This window comes from Myxocyprinus asiaticus, chromosome 27 (assembly GCF_019703515.2).
Source record: "Myxocyprinus asiaticus isolate MX2 ecotype Aquarium Trade chromosome 27, UBuf_Myxa_2, whole genome shotgun sequence".
Taxonomy (NCBI): Eukaryota; Metazoa; Chordata; class Actinopteri; order Cypriniformes; family Catostomidae; genus Myxocyprinus; species Myxocyprinus asiaticus.
In genome coordinates, this window is record NC_059370.1 from 8,417,282 (window position 1) to 8,445,100 (window position 27,819).

General features: G+C 39.9%; 1 protein-coding gene across 1 annotated transcript; it reads left to right on the plus strand.

The window, feature by feature from the left end:
* The first annotated feature begins 217 nt into the window (after positions 1–217).
* LOC127418025 (uncharacterized) lies at positions 218–10,625 on the plus strand. The gene is made up of 2 exons (XM_051658340.1): positions 218–1,476; positions 1,989–10,625. The coding sequence occupies exon 2, from the start codon at positions 2,108–2,110 to the stop codon at positions 9,710–9,712; it is 7,605 nt and encodes a 2,534-aa protein (XP_051514300.1). The 5' UTR covers positions 218–1,476; positions 1,989–2,107; the 3' UTR covers positions 9,713–10,625.
* The last annotated feature ends 17,194 nt before the right edge of the window (positions 10,626–27,819 follow it).

Sequence of the window (27,819 nt, forward strand, 5' to 3'; positions counted from 1 at the left end):
AAAATTTCCTTCTATTTTTTTTCTTTTTTGTTTTTTTTACATTTATGCAACAAAGGCTGTATTAGCCACTTTACACATGAAACTCATTAAATTGAAGTGCCATTAGATAGTGATAACACTAGGCATCCTGAGATATTTAGTGGCAAAAAACAAACAAAAAAAAAACTTCAAAACTAAACTAAAAAAAACAACAAAAAAAGCACTGGAAAAACTAAAATAAAACCAGCCATCATAGAGTGAAAACTGAAAGGACATTAAAATACATCCAAAAACTAACCTAAAAAAAAATAAAATAAAAAAAAAATATGAACGATAAAATAATATAATAACTTAGGTATTTTAAAAATTGACTTTTGTGTTATCTTATTTAGCTACTGTAGTTTTCTGTAACTTGTGTTGACCTTCAGTTGACTATTTTTCCCATAAATGCTTTAAAAATTCCAGCTGACAAAATATATATATTAAAAGCCTCTGATGCCAATGCACTTTTAAACATATTATACCTGGTTGATATTGTGAAATGAATTATTTAATTTTATTGTCATAATTTTCTGAAGAATCTGAATGTTCATGTGGTGTAGGGCTCTTAGCTGTAATGTATAGCTGTTCAGAATTCTGTTTGCACAGTCCACACACTGATCAAAGACCTATTCCTGGAAGTATTGTCAAACAAGATACTGTGCTTTTGGATTTGTGTGTGAACACTAAATCCCCACATTGCAGAGGTGCTAAACATGTTTTCCCTATAAGATGATGGACTAGTTTGTAACCGCATGAAATCCACTGCTATACTCTATAAATAAAAAGTGATATAGATAGGAGATATGGAAAGTAGGAAAGGAGATATATTTAGCCTCAAATTCAATGTAACATTGAAGACTTGTCAAAGTGCTACCCAATAATCTGATACTAGAGGCTGTATAAATATACAGAAAAGATGTACACTTTGTAAAGCTGCAGAGTTGTGTCCTTTCTGCATCTCTAGGCAGCCACTCAAAGCAAAGTTCCCCTGATAGTAGGCGACTAAAATTAGTGAGCCCCTATGACTGTCTTGGCCTAGCGTGTCAGATTCCATTCACAGACTCTGTCTATGCTAACACAGCACCTGCTGCTAGCTGTTACAACCTATTAAGCTTGGTAGAGACGGGCACCTATGTCCAAGCAGGATTAAAGCTTCAGGTCAGGTTCAACAAGTCAATTTTTTTTTTTTTTCGCATGCTTGTCTTTCTTTACTTTTTACCCAAAGTGGTGTCAATTAATGTCTGAAATAGCCAGGCTCCATGAAATTGGAAAGGACTAGGGGCTGGACATATCTGTGCTGAGTGGCCCATTTTAATGAAGGGTCAGTTTGGCACTCTGAAACCAGGACCCCCTGTTGGAGCCTCATTTAAGCTCATGATACAGTACTGAAAGTTCTCTGGAGGGGCTGGCATGCTATTCCATTCAAACTGGCAACATGAAAAACACAAGGAAAAGGCAAGTATCTACTTGGCTACTAGCAGCATTTTATTTCCTCTGAATAGTCATGGCACTCAATATGGCTTGAATTCTGCATGTGTATTTTAACTTGTTTCACTGTACACCAGCAAAGTTATTGAATATTTTTTTCTTCAATAAGTCTGCATGATTTATGTCTTTTATAGTAGTTGTTATTTTCTATTTGGATTTTATATTAGGAACAGTTTTGTGTGAGCAAACAGTAGCCTAACTACTAGGGGTTGATTTGTTTATAGTAACTACAAATGCAATAGAATAGACTGAGTTACAACAAAAACTAACTTTGCCTAAAGCTGAAGGAGCATGCTGAGCACATTTTATATTCCTTGAAAATATACAGTTAAGAATAAAACATTCTGTCTAGAAACATTCACATTCCGTGACATTTGTAGAGCCTGCAACTCAATGACTGACAAATTCATTATGACACACAATGTAAAGAAAGAATAACAATATTCATTTTGGAACTGATATGTTTCATGATGTTTCAGGTCTAAAAATATTAAACTGCTGAATAACCAGTGGTGTACACTGCAGTTCTAAAGGACAGAGGCAGTAATAAACAGCTTAAAAGACACAACCCAATGTCTCCGGTATCTGGAGTGAAGAAATGGAACGCTGGGTTCTAGAAGGAGATAGCTACTCGTTTCTTAGCAGTGCTCCACACACATTCAACCTGCAAAATCGGGATGGCCCGAATCATGTAGAGATCTTTGACATCACTGCTATCCCCAGCCATCGTAGTGCCATATCTGAAACAACCTGCCTTTGTGACATTTTTGGAGATGACGGTGAGTCTCCGTCACTTTCAAGTAGCCCTGTGTCTGCCACATTTCTCAGGAGGGCAGTGGATCAGCGTTTTCCAACAGAAAATGCAAATGACCCTTCAGGGTCTTATCACACTGCCAATGAATCTGACTTAGGTGGCACACCTTCTCCAAATTTAAAGGATTTTTCCACTTCTGAGACCTGGGAATCAAGTTCACTACCAATTGAATTAACAATCTTGTCAGATTCCAAAAATGGGCTTAACCCTCTCGAGTGCACACCACCTGCAACCAAAGTGAATGATGACTTTTCACATACAGATAACTGGGCAGAACCTCAAGTGTCAGTGAGCTCTACCCCAGTGAATAAAATAGAAAATACAAATGCGTCCGAACCACAGGATATTAATTTAACACCAGATACTAGTTTGATAAATCCAGCAAAGGAGCCTTCTGATCCCTCAGGTAAAACTAGTATAACATCCTCCTCTTTAGAGGACAGAGAGCCTGCTTTCCTTGACCAAGAAGGAATTTTTGCAACATGTCAACATACAAGTACAAACATATCTTTAGAAAGACAAGGCTGCCTACCCATATATGAGTCTACTAAATGTGCATCCTCTCCACAAATAAGTTTGGAAGAATCTTCACCTGAGCTAAATAATGTGGTCTCTTCTGAGAACAAAGAAAGTATGAACTGTCATAGTTCACACGAGGAAAGCTTCCACCTTGCAAAAGAGACAATTAATAGTGTCACCCCATCACAATGGTCAAACGCTTCTCAGACAGTCCGTATCTTTAGCCCAATTCAGGAAATGTCTACTTCACCTGAAAACAGAGATATTAATTTCATACCTGTGCCCAGTATCAGTCCTGAGCTCAAAGTAAATGTCACTTCACCTGTAAGCAATGAAATTAGCTTCACACCTGTGTCCACAGGTAAATCTTCACCTGAGCTGCTGCATTTGTGTTCAAATCAAATGGGGAATACCTCAGAGTTTCCAGGCTTGGAGGATACCTACATTGCATCTTCAAATGTATCTACTCCTCCTACAAATGATAATGGGGAAATAGATTCCCTAACTGTGTCAGCCCCTTCCAGAGAAACAAAAGAGCTGGTGTTTTCATCCAATCAGATATCTGCCTCTGCAGATGTCAAAGCATCGCCTGAGATCAATGAGATTTTATTTCCTGATAACTCAGCACCAGCTCACTCACCAGAACCAGTAATAATTCACTCACCTATGGGTTATACCATTAGCCCGTTGCCTATAAATGAGAGAAAGGTTTATTCAACTGAACCTGAAGCCTCATCATCCTCCACTGTTGTCACAGGGATTGATAACAGTGATATCTGCTCATCACCTGATCATTTGGTTTTAGATCGCTCACCAGAACCAGTAATGATTCACTCACCAATGTGTTATACAATTAGTCCATCACCTACACAGGAAAGAAATGTTAATTCAGCTGAACCTGAAGCTTCACCATCCTTCCCCATCATCGCAAGATTTGAAAACCGTGATATCCGCTCATCTCCTAAACACTGTAAAGTTCTAGCTTGCTCGCCAGAACCAGCAATAATTCACTCACCTGTGGGTTATACAATTAGTCCATCACCAACAAATGAGAGAAATATTAATTCAACTAAATCTGAAGCTTCACCATCCTCCCTTGTCATCACAGGGACTGATAAAAGTGGTATCTGCTCCACTCCTGAGCACTCGGTTCTAGCTCATTCACCACAATCAGTAATAATTCACTCACCTAGGGGTTATTCCATTAGCCCATCTCCTATAAATAAGAGAGAAATTTATTCAACTGAACCTGAAGCCTCACCATCCCCCCCTGTTGTCACAGGTATTGATTACAGTGAAATCTGCTCCTCTCTTGATCATTCAGTTCCAGCTCATTCACCAGCACCAGTAATAATTCACTCACCTTTGAGTTATACTGTTAGCACATCACCAACAAATGTGAGAAAGTTTTATTCAATAGAGCCAGATGACTTACCATCGTCCCCTGTCGTGACAAGGTTTGATTATGCAGCAACACCAACATACAGTAGGGATTCCACACCTGAGTTAAGGAGCATTACCTCCACTCCAAACAGCAGACTAAACTACCTTACACCTGAACCAACATCTCCAGCACCTTCACTAGATCTGCGATCAGTCACCTGCTCACCTGAAATCAAGACAATTACATGCAGTGTTCTGTCACAAAATACAAAATCCCCAGTGATTGGAGGCATCACATATAGTGTTGTTTCACCAATTGATGTTTTGGCAAAGTCACCTGAGGCTCATTTTAGAAATGATGCCTCCATCTTGCCTACCTCAAGGGATTTTTTGTCAACACCAGGGAGCAGATCAAGGCCTTCATTATCTGCTTTAAACCATACCAGAGATACAACATTATCCCCTGATCTTCAACTAAACCTGGAGACTTCCATCCCTTTTGAACAGACAGAAAATCAACTTTTATCAATTATCTGTGATGAAATGAATCCTCCTTCCCTTAACCCAATAAACAGCAGTCATTTTGATGACCCTCCTTGCTCAGAGACGTTCAAAAGGAGTGAATCAGTCCTAGAGGAATGTAGAGACATTGGACCACAAGTGCTCAGGCAAATGCAGATCTTGCAGGATTTACCATCTAAACCCTTAAATCCTGGATCACCAATAGTACAAATGGAAAAAATTAAGGAAATTGTTGATGACGGCACAGCTGATTCAAACACGTGTGGAGCACCAACCTCCCGAAGTCCATGTGCCTCATCTGTGTCAATGCCAGTGGCATCTGTGGTGGAGAAACAATGCTTGGAGGTTTATGACAGTAACAGTGGGACAGAGATTTTAAAGAATGATTCTCCCAGTAGTGACAAGAGGCTTAGCCAAGTGCCTATAGCATTGAGGGAAAGCCCGAGGGCTATCCGTAGAGACAGTGGTGGAGAATATGACAGGAAGCCACGCAGGGAGAAAGAAAGTGAAAATAGGGAGGGAGATCAACATGTATTGGGAGAAGGGGAGGAGACTATGTGTGAGAGTAGTTACAGAGGGGAACAGGTTGAGCTGTCATTCAGTTCCAGAAATAGTAAAGGGCCTGCAGGCCACAGCCCAGCTCCCTCAAGTCGAGACCCAAAGTTGGGAATTCCAGCTTGCTGTTATTTTGAGTCACACCCAACAACTCTGCAGCAACAGAATCAGTTCAGAGCACAGGGCTCACAACAAGAGGACAAGGGTGGTGCCAGGAGGGTCCAATCAGCTCTCCAGGATATATACAGCAGTGCAGGCTTTCTTACCACAGAGAATACTGTTGAGACCTCCAGCATGGGAAGTGAGTTTGATGAGGCAGACAATGAGGTAAAATGGCTTACAGATCTGGCCTTCAGAAGCCTATCAAGCCCTCAGGTGGATTATTTGGATGTGAACAATTCAAGCCACAGGTCATCTACAAATGTTTCGCAGCCATCAACCATGGATAGCCCTGGTGCTGTTGCATGGATGACCTACGCAGACTTAAGTAGCTCAGTGTTCCATGAAAATGATGACTTGTTCCACAGTTCCTCATTTTTACCCTGTGATGGCGCAGACCCGAAGAAATGCTTTGAGATGGAGAGTTTTGAGTGTGTGGATGTTGCATTAGAGAGCAAGGAAGAGTCCAGCAGGGGAAAGAGGACAGTACCCAAAAGGCAGATACAGTTGTTAAGGCGGAACACAGATGAATCAAAAACCAAAGGGAACGCTAAAAATGTTTTGGATTCACGCTCAAAAGACATCCTTGTTCGTCAACACAGCACACCAGCTTCTGTGCAGGAGGTCATGTCCAGAGAGGACCCAAATTCATCTAAAAATGTTAGGAAAAGGATATTGCAGAAGTCTGCGTCTTTAGATGATGCCTCTTCTAAGACCCAAATTGCCTCCTCCATTATCAAGAGCGTGGTGTCAAAGAAAATGCAGGATGCACAAAAGGAAACATCATGTAGTGAAGACCCAAGTCCATCTGAAGATAAAAACAAACATCCTTATATCAGTCCCAGCTTCTTTGATGGTCTACCAAGTAACATGGAAAAGCATAGCTTAAGTTCTAGCCAACATTCTGAATGTACTCTTTTATCTGAAGATTTTTCTGACAGAGAGGAGAGAAATACACATCAGCAGCTGAAGAAGTGTACCCCAAAAGTTCCTCCAAAACCAATATTGAGACCTGCATTCATTAACACTGGGGAAGCTGGGCTAATGGAAAACTTATTGTGGGATGAAATCAGGCCTAAAAAGGCTATTCCATTTGAAGACAAAGTCCGCAAGAATGATGCAAAGAAGGGAGGAGGTGGCAACCTAGGAAAGCGGTACAATAGTGACTCAGCAAATGCCAGTGCCAGGACCACAAGTGTTGCTGTTGCCACTCAAGCAGTAAGCATGCAGAGCAGAACAATAAGCAGAGACACAGAGTGCCAAATGGCACCAGAAACCCAAAGACAACGGGGTGGTAGGAATGTATTTATGTCAAAATCCCCAGAAATAACTCTGAAACCTTCCACTATAAAAGAGAAAAAGAAGTCTTCTCTGAAAGTTTCTTTATCCCCTGACATAGAACTGTCCAGAGAAATGTGTGAATCCCAGTCCGTTGAAAAATCTGCAGACGATATAAGCACCAAATCTATGGTAGTTATAGAAACTGAAGAAGATAATAACAACAGCAGAACAAAATCTGTCATACATAGAGTTAGGGATGTAAGGAAATTGGTTAAAAACACATACAACCTGTCTTTCAAAGCATCGCATACAACCGCTACCGCAGAAGACACACCAATTCAAGAGAAAAGAGAGAAACCACCACAAACTCCTCCAGCCCTGCACATTGAATGCAAAGCTATTAGTTGGAAGGACAAGCAAACATCAGGCAGTAAAGCAATCCAGTGGCAAGATGAAACACAGGCTGTTGACATATCAAAAATATCACAACCGAGGGAGGGCGCAGAGACAAGCAGAGATACTGATATCACTGAAATAACATCCAAAGCCTCTTTGCCAAAGATACTGCCTTCTGAACATAAAGCGACAGATTTCCAGTGTGCAACCTTAGATGGATTAAATGAATATGAGAGATCTTCCATTTACTCTGATCAGAGTACTAAGCAAGGGATGCCCCCAAGACCCCCCAGTAAGGAGAAGGAAGTGTCTGCATTGGTGGTTCTGCCGGATGGCACATCCAAAACATTTCAGAATACCTTTGACTCTAAAATCACTGACCCCACTCAAATAAAAGCTGCAAGCAGCAGCAGCCACTCTGTATCTATGCTACTTAAAGAGAAAGGAATGCAGGCTGACATTGGAGTTTGTGATGTTCTTACTATTAGTGAGAGTGCTATAGCTAAACATGTGAACAGGCTTGAGGTACCTTTACAGGTCTGTTTATCAGAAGATATCTCAAGTGAAGCACAAGAAAACACACAAAATACAGCATTGTCTTGCAATCTAACACCTCTTGGCAACAGTTCCTTGAGGACATCCCATTGTCATGATGGCCCTCACTTTAAGCCAAAAGAACAAAGTGACAGTCCCAAAGGAATGCTGACAGAACAATCTTCATTACAACAAACAGAGGAAGAAAAGAAGAAAATAACTGCCACCAAAACTATGACACAAATGCCAACTAACCTAACAACATTAGTTAAGCCAGAGGTGAGGTCTTTTTCAAATAATTCAAAAAATAATGCTGTGACAACAACTGCATCAAAAGAGATTGAGTTACCCATACAAGTGAGGTCAATATCCAGTGATAGGCTAAAGACATTTGTGCCTCCAAAACCCAGCTATAAACAGTCCTTTGCAGAAATTAGGTCAATGTTAAGTGATCCACCCAAACAAGATATCCATACGGTGTCTCTTATTAAACAGCAAACCAAATTAACTGGTGAATCAAAGAAAAATGAGATGCCAGCAACACTGATAGTCAAGGATCAACAGGCCTCATCAAGCAATACAAAAAGATTGGCTCTATCGGCTGTTTCAAGCTGCAAACCATCACCCATTCCATTGACAACAGCTCCAAGTTCTGTGCAGAAATCCACTACAATGACATTGGCCAGTGTGGATCAGCAGCAATCTTCAACCAGAAGCACTCACCAGCAACTGACTACATCAATTAATCAAGACCAGTCAATACTAGTTAGTTATTTTGCGTCCAATCCATCCGTGAGGCCCACATGTTCAAAGGCCCATAGCCACACACAACCTGTGTCAAGAGTATCACCTAATAACAGATTTCACACAGACGACCATCATTTCTATGCTACTGATGACCCCCCCAGCTATGATGAGCAAGAGAGTTTCAGCCCACTATGGTTGTCAGATTTGCACCCACAAGAGCCATACAGGTATCATCCAACCACTAAGCAATCTCTATGTTCCTGCACATCATGTTCCCACTTACATCGAGGTCATCCCGACCACAGCTCACAAGAACAGATTCCACCAGCCTCTCAGTCTCCAGGCCAAGTCTTCACCTGTCCAGTAGCTCCTCCACAAGCTCAGGTTCATCCTCATCAATGCAGGCCAGATGGCCAGGCCCAAAATTACCCAAGAGTCTCACCAAATACCACAATATCCCATGTTCCAGCTTTAATTCAGCCTTTGCACCACCCAAGAGCCTGTCCTGTTGCAAATACACAACCCTATGGTGATGACCAATCACCAACTTCTGGGCAGCACAGGGACAGACGTCCAGCTAATCATCATTCTCCACAAGTAGCAGGTCCTGCACCATATCACGAGTACCCTCATTCAGCCAACATGTCTACTATGTCTACTCTGGATCCCAGACCTCAGTTGTTTAATCCCCAAGATTTGCCACCATCCTTTGGTCATGATTATGGGAATGAAGGTCCAGGTGGAGACAGTGTATTGTATCCAGAGAATCCAAGTGGACTCAGCTGTGGCCAAGGACCTCGTCGTGTACTTCTTGATCCTGAGACTGGTAAATACTTTTATATCGAGGTACCAATGCAGCCACTCAGAAAAATGCTGTTTGATCCAGAATTGGGCCAGTATGTGGAAGTTCTAATACCACAGCAGGCAATGTCCCACTCTGGGCTGTACCCACCAGCTGCACCACCATTCTCCTCTCTGCACAATCCAGAGTTGTATGCACCACAGTATCTTCCTTATGCAATACCATCTTACCCAGCAATGCCCAGCAGTGCCCAGCAAGTACGACATCCAGAGCTGCCTGCTGTCCCCACAACACTTCACCAGACTTCCTTAAGATACGGAAGCCCTGATAGCCAGATTCCAAAAAATGAACCAAAAGGCCACTCATCGCTGGATCAAAGCTATTTAGAGAGCATGTATTACATTCCCACTGGGATGAATACAAGTCCAAATTCTACCCCTTCAGATTTCAAGCCACCTTCAAGCATACCTCCTGAAGGAAGAAGAGCATGAAATGACAGTAGAAGGATGTGGCCTGTTTACATTGTAAATCTGTTCTAGACACTTATAGTCAAAAGTTGTGGTTTCTCAGTTGGAAGACTATAGGGCTGTTCTCACCGAATGCATTTTTGCATTCATCTGCACTGTTTTAAAATGTTTTCTCTCTTTTGTAAACATATGCTAGACGGATATCTTTGATCATTGTGCCACATCTTGCTGTTGTTGTTTTTTTGTCTTATTTTTTTTCTTTGCAGCATCTCGTGCAGGAGCGCAGCATTTTTAAGGTTATTAAAAGTCATTTTAAGACCCTTTACCTGCTTTAAGACATCTACATTTAGCTTTTTTTAGTGCAAGAACACGTTCAGTCTGAATAGCTCCTAAGGTTGCAGAATTATTGTTGTTTTTGCTGCTTTTATTTCAAACTAACTGTAAAAAGATGTTAAACATGTTAAATACAAAATTTCAAAAAATCTCTAACATTTTACATATGGTTGGCAATTATGTGAATCATTCACTTTCCTTTTAAGTATCAATAGGCCAAGCTTATTCAATAGTAGTCCTGTTTTTATTAAAGCTTGCATTGTTCAATTAATAATAACCTCCTTGAATACCCTTAATAGTTACAAGTTATGTATTTCTGGGGATTTATTTTGTTACAGCTGTAACAATGTACAGTATTTAGAATTTTCACTTCTCTGTTCAGACATTAATTCTAAAATGCATTAAATGGCATAAATTAATTTCTTTGTGCAAGGCCTTTCATGTACCCTGGAATGTGCAAGAAAAAGAACGCTGTACATTTGGCTAGAAAGGAATGTGAAAGCAAGATCCACCAGGGTTCATCAGTATCAAAACTGCTTCAAAATTGTTTTCTGTCATCACAAGATTGCCATTTACTATTTTTTTTTTTTTTACACACGGATGTACCAAATTAAAAAATAATTGTGTACAAAATCCACATGTCTGGTATTTTTTTTAATTTCTAATGTTATCTTATAATGTCATGTAAGCTATGCATGCTACAAAAGACTTTTGGGTAATTGTAAAGCTAAAATCCATATACAGTACATAAATACTATAATTACTGCAAGAATTATATTATCACACCTTAGCCAGGAGGAAATAGAAATGTGACCAACTTTTCAAATTCAACTATTTCATGTTGACAAATCACATGACACTCTCCCATTTTGGGAGAACACATTTGCCAGCTACAGCACCTTGAGTTTAGGACCACTGGTGGACCATCATTTAAGTCAAAGGCTGACATCTAGTGGACAAGTTCAATTTGTCCATCCATCTACAGCTTGTTCTCAAGGATTTCTTGTGAGAGAACAAAAGAAAACAATACTGGCCTGATAACCAAATGCATCTCTAAACCATGGACGGTTTATGGTCCGGGCCAATTGAGCTAGTGCCTTGGGGTCTCTGACTACCATGGATACCATGGAGGGCCCCAGAAACGAGCCTCTGCAGATGTAAAATCACATAGATAAATTGGTACAATGTAAAAAATAATTCTAAGTAATCTATTCTGTACCCTTTTTGGCATTAACAATGTCTTCTGAACACCTTGTTGTTGACATCATGACGTTGTACACTATCGTCTCTTTTGTAACATATTACACACATGAAATTTTAATTCTCGAAATGTCAACTTAATTTCTCGTATATGACTTTAAATGCAACTTAATTTTCATATCTGCAATGTAATTTCTTATATATGTTTTTTTGTTTGTTTTATTTTCAATCTCACAAGTGCAATAAGAGGGGCCCTTCAATAAGGCTGGTTCCCCGGGCCTCACAGGAACATAATCCATCCTTGCTCAAAACAGACAATATGGCCAATATTAAAAATAATCAAATCACGGAGCTGCCACATACAGTCAAGTACAACTGACAAACTGTTTTCAAGCAGACAAACCCTTTTTATTAGATAAACTTTATTTTATAAGGAGTTATTTTAAAATGAATTTGAGTGTCATGAATTCTAAGATAATTTGTCAGCTGAACAGCCTGCTGGAGTGAAGTATGTACATGCATATGGGTGTTTAGCATTGCTGTTGAAGTGACATCATGGACCACTATGGTCTTAGCTTTCACGTTTGTTTTTTTTTGTTTGTTTTTTTGGGGGGGGGGGAATTACTTACTCAGGCACACAGTCTTCTCACTACTCCCAAACTGCAGCCGCACCCATAGATGACTGCATTTGATTTCCTGACTCGTCTGATATTGTAAGAAAGGCAGATGGAAGAAATTGAGTGTAACAGTCTGTGTGTGGGCAGACAGCTTTGTGGGGGCGTGAGGGGCTAACCCTGTTTGTAGGGTGTCTGGCTGAAAACAAAGGCATTCTAGACATTCAATTCTTCCCATGAATTTATTCAGTCAAGGGGAGTAGAGTGGACATAAAAACGAGATTTTCTCTTGGGGCATACTAACCTTAACCATAAACATCTATTCTTGCATGCTATTCCATGGTGGAGTCAACTGGGGAACTAGATAGATGCAACATCTTCAATATTCAAACAATTCACATGTCAATGTAGCATAGTTGATCAATTTGAAGCAGGAATGCTATTTTTTCACCTTGCTAACAAAAATGTACAAATACATTTAAAATGGGCTGGTGGTAGCTGAGTGGCTAGTGCTGCCTTCAAGTCCTCCAGGGAATTTTCTACTTTCAGAAATCATCATTATGATTCATTTGATATTGGTCTGAGTACAATTAACATGAGGACAACTGCAACAAATACATGAAGCTTTTTAGCACTACTGCAACAAAATGAAGATGAAGAAAATTAAATGGTGTATAGTTGGTGCTTTATCTGTGTGTTTTATCATTCTTGTGCCTGCCATAGGGAATGATGGGAAATGTAGTTTTGGCACACAAATCTGTTAGCTCATAAACCGTCTAAATGAGTATATTTTTTTCTGCCAAGCTTTATCGCTATTGATCATCAACAGAACACAAAATGCATATAAACTAGACTGTCAGCATTTATAATTACAAATGATTATGATCAATACAAAAGCTTCCGCAATGATTCTTGATTTGAAACGCCCCTAACTCAGAAAGTTTGGATTTAAAGAAAATCCAAAGTTTGGTAATTTTGGTACACTGCAAAAAATAAAACATTTACAACTACATACATTTACTTGAGAAGCAAAATGTCATACAACATTAAGTTTTCAGTGAAATCCAATTAGATTTAGTGAGGTGTATGCTTAAAGCAAGGAGGAAAAGCTATTTACCAATGGAATAAGAACAATACATTTCAAAGAACAATCAAAATTTGAAGAAAAAAAGTTTATTTTTCTTAGCCCATTGGCCATTTTTTCCTTGTTTTTATTTGACTTCTTAAGCAAATCTTGTTTTAAGGATGTTTAGATATTTTTACTGTAAAACAAGATTAAAATACTGAGTCAGAAAATGATTTTTGCAGTGTAACACATTGTGGTGGCATTCATGTGTTCTCATCTTGTAAATTCAATCATTCCAACATGACTTGAAGGCAGCATACATCGCTGGGCCGGTAATGCAAATGATGGTCCAAATTCCAGGTAAGGTTAGGGATTAACCCGTAACCTTTAACCCTTATCACAATTGTGCCCTTAAGCATAGCACCCAACCCCAGGTTACTGGACGGATTGTCATTGAAATTATTTTAGAGACACATTTAGGACCAAATAATCATAAGGAAACAGTGCCTTGGAGAAAGAGGTCTTGCTACATAAAAGCTCATTACTCATATACAGGTAAACTGAGTAGAAGCAGTAACTTTATCACGTGTCACGTTGTCGTTTGAGGGAAAGACCATATATGGTCACATTCCGGGGATGACATCAGCAAGGAGCGCAGGCATGAATCAACCTGCCAAAACTGTATACCTGCGAGTATGATGGACCAGGTACGCAGGTTGGATTAGGAAACGTATTTCCGCAGACCTTCCGGGTGAGTCATCATGTCACATAGCAACAAATGTGACAAACAATGCTTCCGTCTGCAGGCAAAGCTCCAACAGAAGGCGGAGCATAGATGCAATGTTTGATAAGGTACCAGCAGGTGGTGCTGTCACACACACAAACTTACACTTCAGAGAAGTGCCCAACCTTCACCTGATTATATTTCACAGAAGAGCTGTTTTATTGCATCAGGTCTGGTATCCACATATTTTTCATATTTTGACTGATTCCGGTTTCCAGACGTCGACCTAATTATTAAAATCAGTGTGAATATGGTGTCATCAAGGGACACCTGAGGCAACTGTTAAAGGGATAGTTCACCCAAAAATGAAAATTCACATGACCTTCCAAACCTGTATACTTTTTTACATTTTATTTATGAGAACACAAAAAGGAGACATTTTTTAAGAATCCAGCTCTTGCCATACAACAACAGTTCACAGTGACCACCGCTGTAAAGTTCCAAAAAGGACCATGTTCTACGATGTGAAAGCAATTTCAAAATAAAAGTAATCTCAGTATTCAAATTAATAGTAGTTCTATTAGCTTGACTTTATAGAGTGTTTTGAATATTCACATTGTAATATGGTCTGCGCGGGCATGTTGGAGCCCAGGGCGGCCGGCTATATCACCTGCAGGACAGGCCGATACTTGAGTTAACGTCCCAAATTACGCAGTGGCCCACCGGGAAAACGCTGGTGCTCCCGATGGCCTGTCCGCCCCTGTGAGAGGCGTAAATGTAGCGTAATAAATGCGTTTTCAAACTTTAACTTATTAGTGTGGATGTGGTCTAAAGGCAGATTTGCACTTCTGCATCGAACCTACACCGTAGGCTATATGAAGCTATGGCGTAGCCTGTCGTGCACCTCTCCAAATACATAACCACAACTTTTGACTTTGGCTGTGTACTCGCAAAATGACACAACACCAACACACATAAATGTTCTATACAAAAATTGTACTTTAAAATAACAGTATATTGGTTTGGAATGACATGAAGGTGAGTAAATAATAACAGAAGTTTATTTTGGGGTGAGCTATCCCTTTACATATATATATATATACACACACACAGTTGAAGTTAGAAGTTTACATAAACCTTAGCTTAATACATTTAAACTCAGTTTTTCACAATTCCTGACATTTAATCGTAGAAAACATTCCCTGTATTAGGTCAGTTAGGATGACTACTCTATTTTAAGAATGTGAAATGTCAGAATAAAAGTAGAGAGAATTATTTATTTCAGCTTTTATTTCTTTCATCGCATACCCAGTGGGTCAGAAGTTTACATACACTTTGTTAGTATTTGGTAGCATTGCCTTTAAATTGTTTAACTTGGGTCAAACGTTTTGGGTTGCCTTCCACAAGCTTCTCACAATAAGTTGCTGGAATTTTGGCTCATTCCTCCAGACAGAACTGGTGTAACTGAGTCAGGTTTGTAGGCCTCCTTGCTCGCACATGCTTTTTCAGTTCTGCCCACAGATTTTCTATCGGATTGAGGTCAGAGCTTTGTGATGGCCACTCCAATACCTTGACTTTGTTGTCCTTAAGCCATTTTGCCACAACTTTGGAGGTATGCTTGCTGTCATTGTCCATTTGGAAGACCCATTTGCGACAGAGCTTTAACTTCCTGGATGATGTCTTGAGATGTTGCTTCAATATATACACATAATTTTCCTTCCTCATGATGCCATCTATTTTGTGAAGTGCACCAGTCCCTCCTGCAGCAAAGCACCCCCACAACATGATGTTGCCACCCCCATGCTTCACAGTTGGGATGGTGTTCTTCGGCTTGCAAGCCTCACCCTTTTTCCTTCAGATATAACGATGGTCATTACGGCCAAACAGTTCAATTTTTGTTTCATTAGACCAGAGGATATTTCTCCAAAAAGTAAGATCTTTGTCCCCATGTGCACTTACAAACTGTAGTCTGGCTTTTTTATGGCGGTTTTGGAGCAGTGGCTTCTTCCTTGCTGAGTAGCCTTTCAGGTTATGTCGATATAGGACTCGTTTTACTGTGGATATAGATACTTTTCTACCTGTTTCCTCCAGCATCTTCACAAGGTCCTTTGCTGTTGTTCTGGGATTGATTTGCACTTTTCGCACCAAACTACGTTCATCTCTAGGAGACAGAATATGTTTCCTTCCTGAGCAGTATGATGGCTGCGTGGTCCCATGGTGGTTATACTTGCGTACTTTGTTTGTACAGATGAATGTGGTTCCTTCAGGTGTTTGGAAATTGCTCCCAAAGATGAACCAGACTTGTGGAGGTCCACAAATTTGTTTTGGCTGATTTTTTTTTATTTTCCCATGATGCCAAGCAAAGAGGCACTGAATTTGAAGGTAGGCCTTAAAATACATTCACAGGTACACCTCCAATTCAGTACACCTCCTATCAGAAGCTAATTGGCCAGTTGTCTACAGGCTTGACATCATTTCCAGGAATTTTCCAAGCTGCTTAAAGGCACAGTTAACTTAGTATATGTAAACTTCTGACCCACTGAAATTGTGATATAGTCAGTTAAAAGTGAAACAATCTGTCTGTAAACAATTGTTGGAAACATTACTTGTGTCATGCACAAAATAGATGTCCTTAACGACTTGCCAAAACTATAGTTTGCTAATATGAAATCGTTTTAATGACTTCAACCTAAGTGTATGTAACCTTCTGACTTTAACTGTATATATATAAATCAAAATAAGGAAACATTTAACAACCTCATAACGTAAAGTTATGACTGGTTTACACTAGACAGATTCACTTTCCCTTTCGTGGAGAACATAAGGAACATATTTTGAATGTTACTTGATGATGTAAGCACTCAAGCACTTCTTTCAGCGTGTCTTCTGTAGGACTCTGGACTCTCAGTGAGGCCTGAAACCTCGAAGAATGGAAGGAATTTGTAGTGAGAGTGAGACATTGCCCCCAGAAAGCCTCTGTGTGGCGAGAGAATTACCCCACTGAGCTATCAACAATGACGGGACAAAGGTGAGGAAACATTGAGCTACTGTACGTGTCATGGCAACGCAATGTAGATGGGCAAATATTTTCCTGAGGACGATTCACATAAAATGTAAGAGGCTTTATTGCTGGCTAAGAGAGCAGGACGCTTAATCATTCCACGTTTTTAATGTCCATTTGTGAAAAGTGAAACCCTGTTTCCATGGACATCGTTCAGATGGGGGAATCCCCATCCCTGTACTGCATGGCTGACGGGTGCACTCCGGATCTCATATTATTGGATTTTTATTGTATTATATAAAAAGAGGTCAGACATACAGACAGTCCTTGTCTGGATAAAGACATAATGGTCTCCGACTGTCTCCTGTTTCAGCTATTCCAAATCCTTGATCTTCTTGAAAGGAGACTGTACACAAAAAATAGCAGCCTGTGTCACATCACGGTGACTAATGGGTAGAAAAAGTATGTCTATGGCTTTTACTTTTGGATCAGTGTATCCAAAATGCTGACTTCACCTATGATGTCACCCTTTCCCTAGTGTGCCTTGTGTCACATCATCAGATGCATGTTTTACGAAGACAAATGAGGATGTCTAGATTTCTAGATGTAACATTTTTGTTTTGGAGGACTTGTGCCCTTAAGTTCACAACTTGGGGGTGAACGGCCCTGTGTGAACGCTCCCTCACTTGGCACTCTGTCTTAGAAACGCAACATTTATGGGCCTGGTGCAAGATGTTAAAAAAACTGCGAGATGCCACAGACACAGACTAATGTCCTGTGTGGACACCTCCTTAACAAACTTTTGAGCACTTTCTCTGTTGATTTCGATAGAAAGCAACGAAGAGCATTCAAACGCATTGTGAAACGTGATTTGTAGATTAGATTACATGCATTAGCAAACTAATTGATTTATAAATAAGTTTGTGATGATGTCACTTGCACTGATGCACCTGCACTCAAATATTTATCACACTGGCACACAGTATTTTGCTGGTCTTGCTGGTCTCACAGAATCACGTTTTCATACCAACATTTTTGCTAAAGGATTTTTACTTGGCTCATTGTATGTATTGTGACAGTTATCTGGTGAAATAAACACAAGAGGCGCTAAAACAACAATAACTCTTATTCATTTTCACACAAATCACGAGTAAAATAGCAGATTATCAGTTCATAAACACTTACATCCAAACACTCAATTACTAAGGCGATACATTTTAACATTTGCATTACACAACCAACTACATTTTCAAGCTTGTTTGAGCGCCATCAATTGCACATTAGCTAAATTGAACACATCGACACATGAGCCCAAAGTGTCCTAGAAACACCACAAAATTATGTGGTTGCTTCAGGATATTTCATTCAGCGTTGTTCATGTCACATTTGCTTTTTTTTAGGAATGTCTATTTGCACCCTGGTGTAAATAGCATCTGCCACACAGCGGAGCTATTTGCACCCCAATAGTCTGGTAGAACCGCAGAAATATACGACAAAGTAACCAATAGATGTCACTGCAGTGGCATGGGGTGTAAAGACGGTGCGTCTTTTCCACTCTTTTCCCCATCCTATTTCCTTTAATACTACTTAAAATAATAGATTAAAATGTTGATTTCATCGCAGTGATTTGGTTACGGTGAATGTAGAGGAGTGCAGAGAAGGGTTTGATCCAGAGGCGGGGTCTGTCGACCACACTCGTTCCCGCATGTAACCATGATTACTGTAGTAAAACCAATGTTATTTTTTCTAAGGTAAGGGTAAGGTTAGTGTGACGAGGAGGAGTGCGTGGTTGGGCCGTAAGGGTGCACGGCCAGCGCTGAATCAGAGGATCAGTGGGAGAGCGAGATAAAGGGGAGCCGGAGACACCAGTTCTAGAGAGAGAGAGAGACGCACGCGGCTGTGCTGCATGTGTGTGTATATGTTTATGTTTGTTTTATGTTGAGTTTGATATTAAAAGTTACGTTGACTGTTCAGCCGGTTCCTGCCTCCTCCTTGCCCATCCTTTAACTGTTACAGTGGTGCCGAAACCCAGAAGGGAGGAGGGAATGCGCTGTCACGGAGTCCTCACTGCTGGCGTGTGCCAGAGGAGCAGCCGTAGCCATCTGCCTTGGGATTGAGGGGTCGCTGCCGGCTGCCGAGGGCTGGAGGAACCACTGCCGTCCGCCGAGAAGGGGAGGAGCGGTTCTGTCCACCAGGGGTCGGAGGGCTCGCTACCATCTGCCGGGGGAGGAGTGAGCTGTTGTCTTCCAGAGGGCAGAGGAGCGGTTGACGACCAGGCGACAGCGTGTCCAGGGACCGGCAAGCAAGTTTTTCTCTCTCCTCTCTCTCTCTCTCTCTCTCTCTCTCTCTCTCTCTCTCTCTGTGTCTCCTGCTTGCCCTTTCCCTCTCCCCACACCTCCCCTCGCCTCTGCCCCAGGTTTCCAGGAGGCGGGGTGGACTACCAGCTGACAGAACAGCCGGAAGGGCAGCGTCTCCCCTCCAGAGATTGGGGGGGAGTAAGTAATTCTGGTGGTGCCCCTGCCTGAATCAGTTGGGGGAGGAGTGTGACGAGGAGGAGGACGTGGCCGGGCCGTGAGGGTGCATGGCCGGCGCTGAATCAGATGATCAGTGGGAGAGCAAGATGAAGGGGAGCCGGAGACGCCAGTTCGAGAGAGAGAGAGACGCACGTGGCCGCACTGCATGTGTGTGTGTTTGTTTATGTTTGTTTTATGTTGAGTTTGATATTAAAAGTTACGTTGACTGTTCAGCTGGTTCCCGCCTCTTCCTTGCCCATCCTTTAACTGTTACAATTAAGTTAAGGGGTAGGGGTTAATGTAGTGTGTCTGTAGGACTCTAAATAAACACAATAAACACACTGCATGCCTATACTGTATGTTAGTATTTAAATATGGGTGCAAATAGTATCTGACACTATGTGCACCAGGGTGAAATTAGTATCTACCATTATTTGCACCAGGGTTGGGGTGCAAATAATATCTGCCACTATTTGCACTGGGGTGTAAATAGCATATATCATTATTTGCATCAGGGTGCAAATAGCATCTGCCTTTTTTATGCTTAGGTTTAAGGTTTAGGGTTGGGAGGTAGGTTTTACTCATTTAAAACTCATTAGAGCATTAACTTTAAAAATCTCATCTGTTTGGGAGAACATTTCACTCGCCTTTAGCGCCACACAGTGGACAATTTACCTCGGAACTGGCGCAAAACATGTAATGAACCATGTAATATCATTTTGCAAAACTGTTGCCACAGTCATATATTTTTTTTTCTCCCCTTTTTCTCCCCAGTTTGGAATGCCCTATTCCCAATGCGCTCTAAGTCCACGTGGTGGCATAGTGACTTGCCTCAATCCGGGTGGCAGGGGACGAATCTCAGTTGCCACCGCGTCTGAGACCGTCAACCCACGCATCTTATCACGTGGCTTGTAGAGCGCGTTACCGTGGAGACATAGTGCGTGTGGAGGCTTCACGCCATCCACCGCGGTATCCACGCACAACTCACCACGTGCCCCACTGAGAGCGAGAACCACATTATAGCGACCATGAGGAGGTTATTCCATGTGACTCTACCCTCCCTAGCAACCGGGCCAATTTTGGTTGCTTAGGAGACCTGGCTGGAGTCACTCAGCACACCCTGTCATATAATTTTTTTTAGATGAGGCTGATTGTGTTCGTTCTGATCTAGTAAATATGTTAGTTTCTGATCACGACCAGTGTTAACACGCCGGTATTATGTTTTCAATGTAATTTGTAAATGTAATCAAATTACTTTTAAGTCAAAAAAGTAATGTAACAGAGTACATTTTAAGTTCCTGTTATCAGACTTTCAATTTGTTACAATTACTATACATTGCTTGGGTTACACATATTTTAAAAAAATAATATTATTTACATTTAACATTAGTTAGCATTTTGGTGACATATGAAGGACATTTTAAAGGAGAAACACGAGGGTTTAGCTACATGCGACTTTGTTTTGAATTAATTGTGCTGAAAAACAAAAACATTTACACAAAGGTGTCAGTAGAGGTTTTAGAAAGTAACTTTAAAGTAAAGTAATTAGTACTGTGCTTACTATTTCCATGAAGTAATGAGTAATCTGATTAAAAATTTAGAAAAGTAATTATTATTCTGTAGTGGATAAATTGTTTTGAGTAACTTACCAGTGATCGCGATCATATGGGTACTATAACACTAATCAGTGGTACTGTATGTGTCCTCCATAATCACTGTACATCTGGATATGTTGTCCTATGCTGACATGTTTCACCACTAGTTATTATTAAAGACGCCAACGGTTGGTTACTACAAACCCTTATCTGTAGGGGAAGCGATAGCTGTGGAAAGAATGACGGACACATTTCTGTTTGGTATCACTTACCACCTCCTGCAACAATAAACTGCTTTTTGTTGATGCCCACTCCCTCACTTTGATGTCAGAGTAGATGCATGGCATGTGATCAGCACGGCACTAAGAAATGAAGGCGTTAAGATTGACACAGAAAAAAATGACACCGTAAAACAACGCAAAGGCATGTGAGAAATTTAAAGTCAAAGGCATGTGTTGAAGGACCAGGTGGTGACATCACCACATGATTTGACATATTATTTTAATGGTCTTATTTTAGGAGGATGCATTCAACAGTTTGACAAATTATCACTAAATAACATTTTAATGGTATTTCAACTTTTAATGGTAAGAAAGCAAAGAAAGGTGATGCTCTCACGGTAACACAACATTGAGATTCCTGTGACATGACAGCATTTACAGTGGGACAAAACATTGCGCTAAGGTATACGTCGCTAGTAATTCAAGGTTGATTTGCCCTTTGCTCTTTTTGCTTTCAACCTCTCATTATTACTCCCTGTGTTTGGCATTACAAATCACTTCATTATCACCTTAAAACACTTTCTATTTTCTGCTAAGAAATGTGTACTCATTACTTTATCAGAAACAAATGTTACACGGCTTTGGACAGAGTAAATACAGTGAAAGTAATGAGCATTAGTCAGTATGATGTAATTTGTGATGAAATCTAAGCACAGTGTTAAACAACTGTATAATTTATGCAATTATTATTATTTATTTTTTTACATTTTTTCTTATTTTCCAGTAAAAATATCTAAAAATTCTTTAAAACAAGAAAAAAAAAAACTATATTGTTTTCAGAGAAATCTAATAAAAAAAAATTCAAAATGTTGTTGTTGTTGTTGTTGCAGTAAATCAAAATGAACCAAGATTAATAAATGCTGTTAAAAAATATTGTTCATTGATAGCTCTTGACACCTTTTGCATTAACTAATGTTAACAAATGGAACCATATTGTAAAGTGTTACCTTAAAAATAGACAATTTGATCTTGGGAGAACCTGATGAGAAATATGTGTGTTAATATTAAAATCTGATCACAGTTTGAGATAGTTTGAAGGACACGTGAGATTGCTAAGGTCTTTTTCTGGAGAGAAAAATCTTAGAACCAGGAGATTTACGAAAAAGCCTCCACATTGGAGGGGAAATATCAAATTGAGATATAGTGATCTCATTTGTAGTTTTTCTTTCCTATGTGGCCATTGTTTACCCACCGTTGACTGCTACAACAATTTCCTGTGGTCACTGTTGCAAACAACCTTCCACCCACCTGATAAAAACCCTTCCTTCTTCCTTCAGAGAATTCACAAGAGTGGGCAACCAAAACTGTGAGTCAGTGCTTCAATCAGCACAATGTGGGTAAAACAGTCTGCTAGCAATAACCCTTCCAGCATCATATTTAGTTCTCACTCACTGTCCTCTTACGCAAAACACGCGACCACATAGTTTTTGTTTCCAGCAGGTTTGAGTTTAGACTTGTGCCGTTGGCAGCTCACAGCATCTGTGTGTGTTTATGTGGCTTGTATATCGGATGCATGACGGCTGGCTAATGCTATTCCAGCCATGATAATAAGGAGGGACCGGGTTATATTTATCATAGGGGGGGAGTGTCCATCACTCAAGCAGAACTGAGCCCAGGTCGTGACCAAAGAGGGGCCTGTATAGAGGGGCCTTACAGTAGTTATGAACCCACACAGGCCTCATACCAGATTGTACAGTTTGGGTTATACACTGTGAGCGTTTTGTGTTTTTGTGTTTTGCCAACCAGACATTATTCCACTAATTAGACTGAGGTTTACATGTCTGATTATTTTAAGTCTTCGATTGTTTGTGGGTGTTTGGAGGAATGTTTACTGTTAAGTCTCGTGTGTTTGTGTGTGTCTGTCTGTCTGGATTTATATGTTTATGTGTGTGTATGTGTAAAAGAGAGAGCTAATGACTGGTGGCTGATTTATTCTAGCCAGCATGTGTGTATACTGTGTTAATTGGGTGGTGACATTCGAACTAAACAAAAGTAGCTACTTTCTGAGCTCTTTTCCCAACATGATCACACAGGAATTTGACATGTTACTTCCAAAAGTTTTTGTAACCCGAAATCAAACCTGTTCAGCTGAATCACTGACAAGAAGCATCCCCCATCAGACATTTTTGCATCAATATAAGCATGATCACATTTCGCTCTAGCGCTACTGATTCAGCGCATTGGGTAAGCATCCTAAGACACGGTCTCTGGTCCCATGAAACCAGGAAGTGATCATGTTTAATATAAACAGTGTGAGCATGATTCGGAAGTTGCATTTTCGCTCTACAAAAAAAAAAAAAAGGACTCCACTGACGGTTAGGTTTAGGGTTGGGGTTTGGATTAGGAGACAAAATAAATAAAATATGCATTTCTGTAGTACATCATTTACTACTAAAAATACAACCTGCTTTTAGTGCTACTCTGTAGAAATTTCACCCGGAGACTGGAGCTCACATGTGTCCATATGTTCAACGGCATGTCCAGCTTTGACCACTGGAGGCAGTGGTTTGAATTTCGGTGAGCACAGACTGATTTCAGCAGCAAAACTTTCAACCTACTGTAGCTGAATTCACAGTGTGATCAGTCTGCTTTTCCAGAGACTATTTTTAGAAGCTCTTTTTAATGCTAAAATACTGGCTATCAATCTACTGTAAAATCAGGCAGACTCACGTCTCTAAACCACTAGGAGCGGGAAACATAATTGCAGAAATTACTACATTTTTACATTTTCTAAAGAAATGCGAGTTTTGTTTGCACATGCAAAACTCACCAACACATTGCTAGAGTGTTGTGGATGGTTTCCAGGGTGTTGCTATTCAGTTGCAACCCATCCCAGTCTAATATTAATTGGACAAACTAATAGTCCGACCTCACGCTGACATGCTGGAGAGCTTCAGCCTACGAATGGCTTGCTTAAAAGCTGGGTTTTACATGTATTTTTATGCAAATTTTGGGATATCTGCAACAAATTTTGTTCTCTTAAGCATAGGATGGTAACGCTGCTGTATTCGCAAATTGTTTTGGTGATTTTCCAATTTTGTGCATAAATTAAATTGGTACCTTGGATGGAAACATGTCTTTAGTTGTCACTACACATTAAACTGAGATAGCAAAAAGTATTTTAACATTGAAAAAATGACTTTTGCAAGGTCACTTTTGCACCTTTGAAAACAACTCCTGAAAAAAGTGTTAAAACCATTGAAGAAAAAGCCTGTGACTTGGAGAACTTTGTCAGTCTTTGAATGCTCAAAAAATGCTCAATAAATCCCTCTCACAATCTCAACAGGAGTGCCAATGATACAAATGTCACTCCTTCCCCAACCACAAGCAGTGACAACAAATACCCCTCCTGCACAAACACTGAGGACTTGGGGGTGAGGGGGTCGCTTTAACCCCTCTGACAGCTGCTAAAATTAGATGTCATCACCCTTCACGCCCCAGAGACACCCTGACTGCCAGCAGACTTTAGTACAATCAGGTCATAGAGGCACATCGGCAGACAGAGTGAACGAATTTTCCTTAGTCACTTACTGTATATTATCTGACACAACAGTATATTTTTTTCCCCCATTTCCCCTCTCTGTTAAAAGATTTTCTCTTGTCCCAGCTTAATATGCAGAGACCACTATAAGTAAACCATTTGCAGATTGATTTCCCTGAAAAGTGTAAAGACTGTGGCTCTATCTGTTAATCCAACAAATAGAAGATGGATGGAGTGTCCGGAAAACCCATTTGAAAACAGTAAAACAATAATAAAATAAAATAAATCCTTTTGGTGACTGACGCTTGTGGCGTGGACATTGCACACTTCACCTTTAAAATGCGTGATAAAACAGCAAGATGATCTCAACGAACAGGCACATGTCTGAAGAAGAAACACTCCGTCCTTTGCATTTCGGTAGCAACACTGATTTAAAAAAAATAAAGATTTATTTATATCATGGCACATTGTAAGTAGAGGTATGAAGGAATGGTTGCATGGCTTTCAGGTCTAGAATGAAGGGATGTGATTGATGGAGTATGTCACACATGAATTTTCTTCCCCGGGCCAAAGTAAACTCTTGGGAGTCATTACAATGATGAGAGTATGAAACCCTCTGTCACTCGGCCAGGCGTCTGCTCCTAAATACAGCATTGGAAGCAACCAATGGTTTAGATGCTAGTGTTTTGCTGAGTTGGTTCTACAGGGTACACAAGATTAAGTACTTCTGACATGATCCGGTTAATTATCACCAATAACTGCAAAGACTTTAATACCTTAAATTAAAGACCAGCTTAGACCAGCTTGAATTTCAATGCTAAAGCAGGCTAAAGTCTTACTTGAAAGACTTTATCAAATCAGATGTTCATTTTACTGATCTATGTTTATACAATTAACTATATTTAAAAAAGCAGATTTTTACATTTTCTATAGAAAATGTCTGCTTGCCTATGCAAAACTCGCCAACACAATGCTAGGGTGTTCTGGGTGGTTGCCAGAATGTTGATGTGTGGGTGCATCGCCAACACAATGTTAGGGTGTTCGGGGTGGTTGCCAGGGTGTTGATGTGTGGGTGCATTGCCAACACAATGACAGGGTGGTCTAGGTGGATGCTAAATGGTTGCAAGGTGGTCACTTAATGGCCCAAGTCAGAAGATCCCAACCTCAAGTTTCTATGATATTTATGTCCCTAGTATGGCACAGGTCCATTCCTTTAATGTACTTTAAATTATGAGATTTTTATTTCCTGCTTTGGGTCAATGATGCGATGCTAATTTGTTTTATTTAGATCTGTTAAGTTATTTAAAAATAACAATTTTAGGGGGCCTGGGTAGCTCAGTGGTAAAGACGCTGGCTATCACCCCTGGAGTTCGCTAGTTCGAATCCCAGGGTGTGCTGAGTGACTCCAGCTAGGTCTCCTAAGCAACCATATTGGCCCAGATGCTAGGGAGGAGAGAGTTACATGGGTTATCCTCCTTGTGGTTGCTATAATGTGGTTCATTCTCAGTGGGGCACGTGGTGAGTTGAGCGTGGCTGCCGCGGTGGATGGCGTGAAGCCTCCACATGCGCTATGTCTCCATGGCAACGCGCTCAACAAGCCACATGATAAGATGCACAGGTTGGCGGTCTCAGACATCGTCCTCTGCCACCCGAACTGAGGCAAATCACTACGCAACCACAAGGACTCAAAAGCACATTGGGAATTGGGCATTCCAAAATTGGGTGAAAAGGGAAAAAAAAAATAACAATTTTAATTACTGAGGTCAAAGTCATTTTGATACTTAAGTAAAACAATTTCATATAGTGTGACCATCTCATTAAAAGCTGAAATTCTTGAAAAAAGAACTGCAGCCAACATTTCTTTATAATACTATTTTTATTTCTTAAAAAAGTAAGCAGTGAAACAATTTTGTTTTAAAATATTATTATTTTAATATAAAATATCATGTGGTGTAACCAACATGCAGTTAGCCATTTTGTTGTCACGTGACAAAAATAAAATCATAAAACAGAGAGGACCGCTTAAGTGTGAAGTAAAAAAATAAAAAATAAATATATATATATATATATATATATATATATATATATATATATATATATATATATATCAAATATTTTGATATTTATGAAAAGGCATGTTTTGTTCATGCAATATTGAATAACTCTGAGAAAACTTCTTGACTCAAAATATCGTGATATATAATGATTAATGATTTAGTTGTGTACACTCTTGAATTCAAGTTGCAAGGAAATCATTTTAATACTTTTTACAGTCAATAAATATTTTTTTCAAAGAAAATGCTGTATATGTTTTTTTCAGAAATCTATGAAACCAGCATGGACACAAAGATAACATTTCTACAAATTTAGTTAAAATTATAAGTCCTATCATTGAGAAAAGATTTGAGTTCTTAGTTATTTGCCAAAGTTCAATATTTAGGGTTAGGAGTTTTGCAAAAGAATGTTGCACTTCACTGCATAGCCTGATCTCATGAACATTACGTGACTGTGGTAACATTTTTGCAAAACGAAATTACGTGCTGCATTACACATTTCGCTGCAGTTTTCAAGTGAAATGTCCAGCAGGGGGCGCCAAAAAAGAGTGAAATGGTGTTGTAATCGGACAAGATTTTTAAGGTACATGTTAGATGGAGGTTTGAATGAGTAAAACGTACCTCCCTAACCTAAAACTTCAACATAAGCCTAACCAATAGTGTACTTAAAGCAAATCCCACATGAAAAGTGCATTTTCTGAAGCAACCACGTAATTTAGTGTCGCTTCAATGACACTCTTGTCTCACGTGTCAGCTTGCGTGGTTGGCTTGGCTCGAGCTTTGGTCTTCTGAGTCCAAAATCCAATACTTTATCAGGTGAGTTACCATGCAAGTTAATCACATTGAAAAAAATATCGATGAATAAATGTTGGTGAGTCTGTAATACAAGCATTAAAATTTATTGTTTTTCATAAATGTATTGTGTTTCGATATCATAACAGTGTGTGAGTAATAGTGGAAAAAATAAGTGTTTATAAAGTCATAATCACCCGTTTTATTTGTGATTTGTGTGAAGTGAATAAAACGCACAGTTTTTGTAGCACCTCTAGTGTTAATTTCATCTGGAAACTGCGACGAAACGTAGAACGCTGCACGTAAAAGTCAGTTTGCGAAAATGTAGTTATAGTAACGTTCATTCTATGAGAGTCCGTTGTCACTGCACTACACAAAATGAAAAGCTGTGTAACAATAAAACTGCAAACATCATGATAATATTACGGTTTCTAAACCTCCCTTTGAGGAAAATAAAAAGGATTTGAGACCTTTAGT

Excerpts from the sequence above, each read along its gene's own strand:
- LOC127418025 (XM_051658340.1), top strand. The coding sequence starts at position 2,108 with ATGGAACGCTGGGTTCTAGAAGGAGATAGCTACTCGTTTCTTAGCAGT.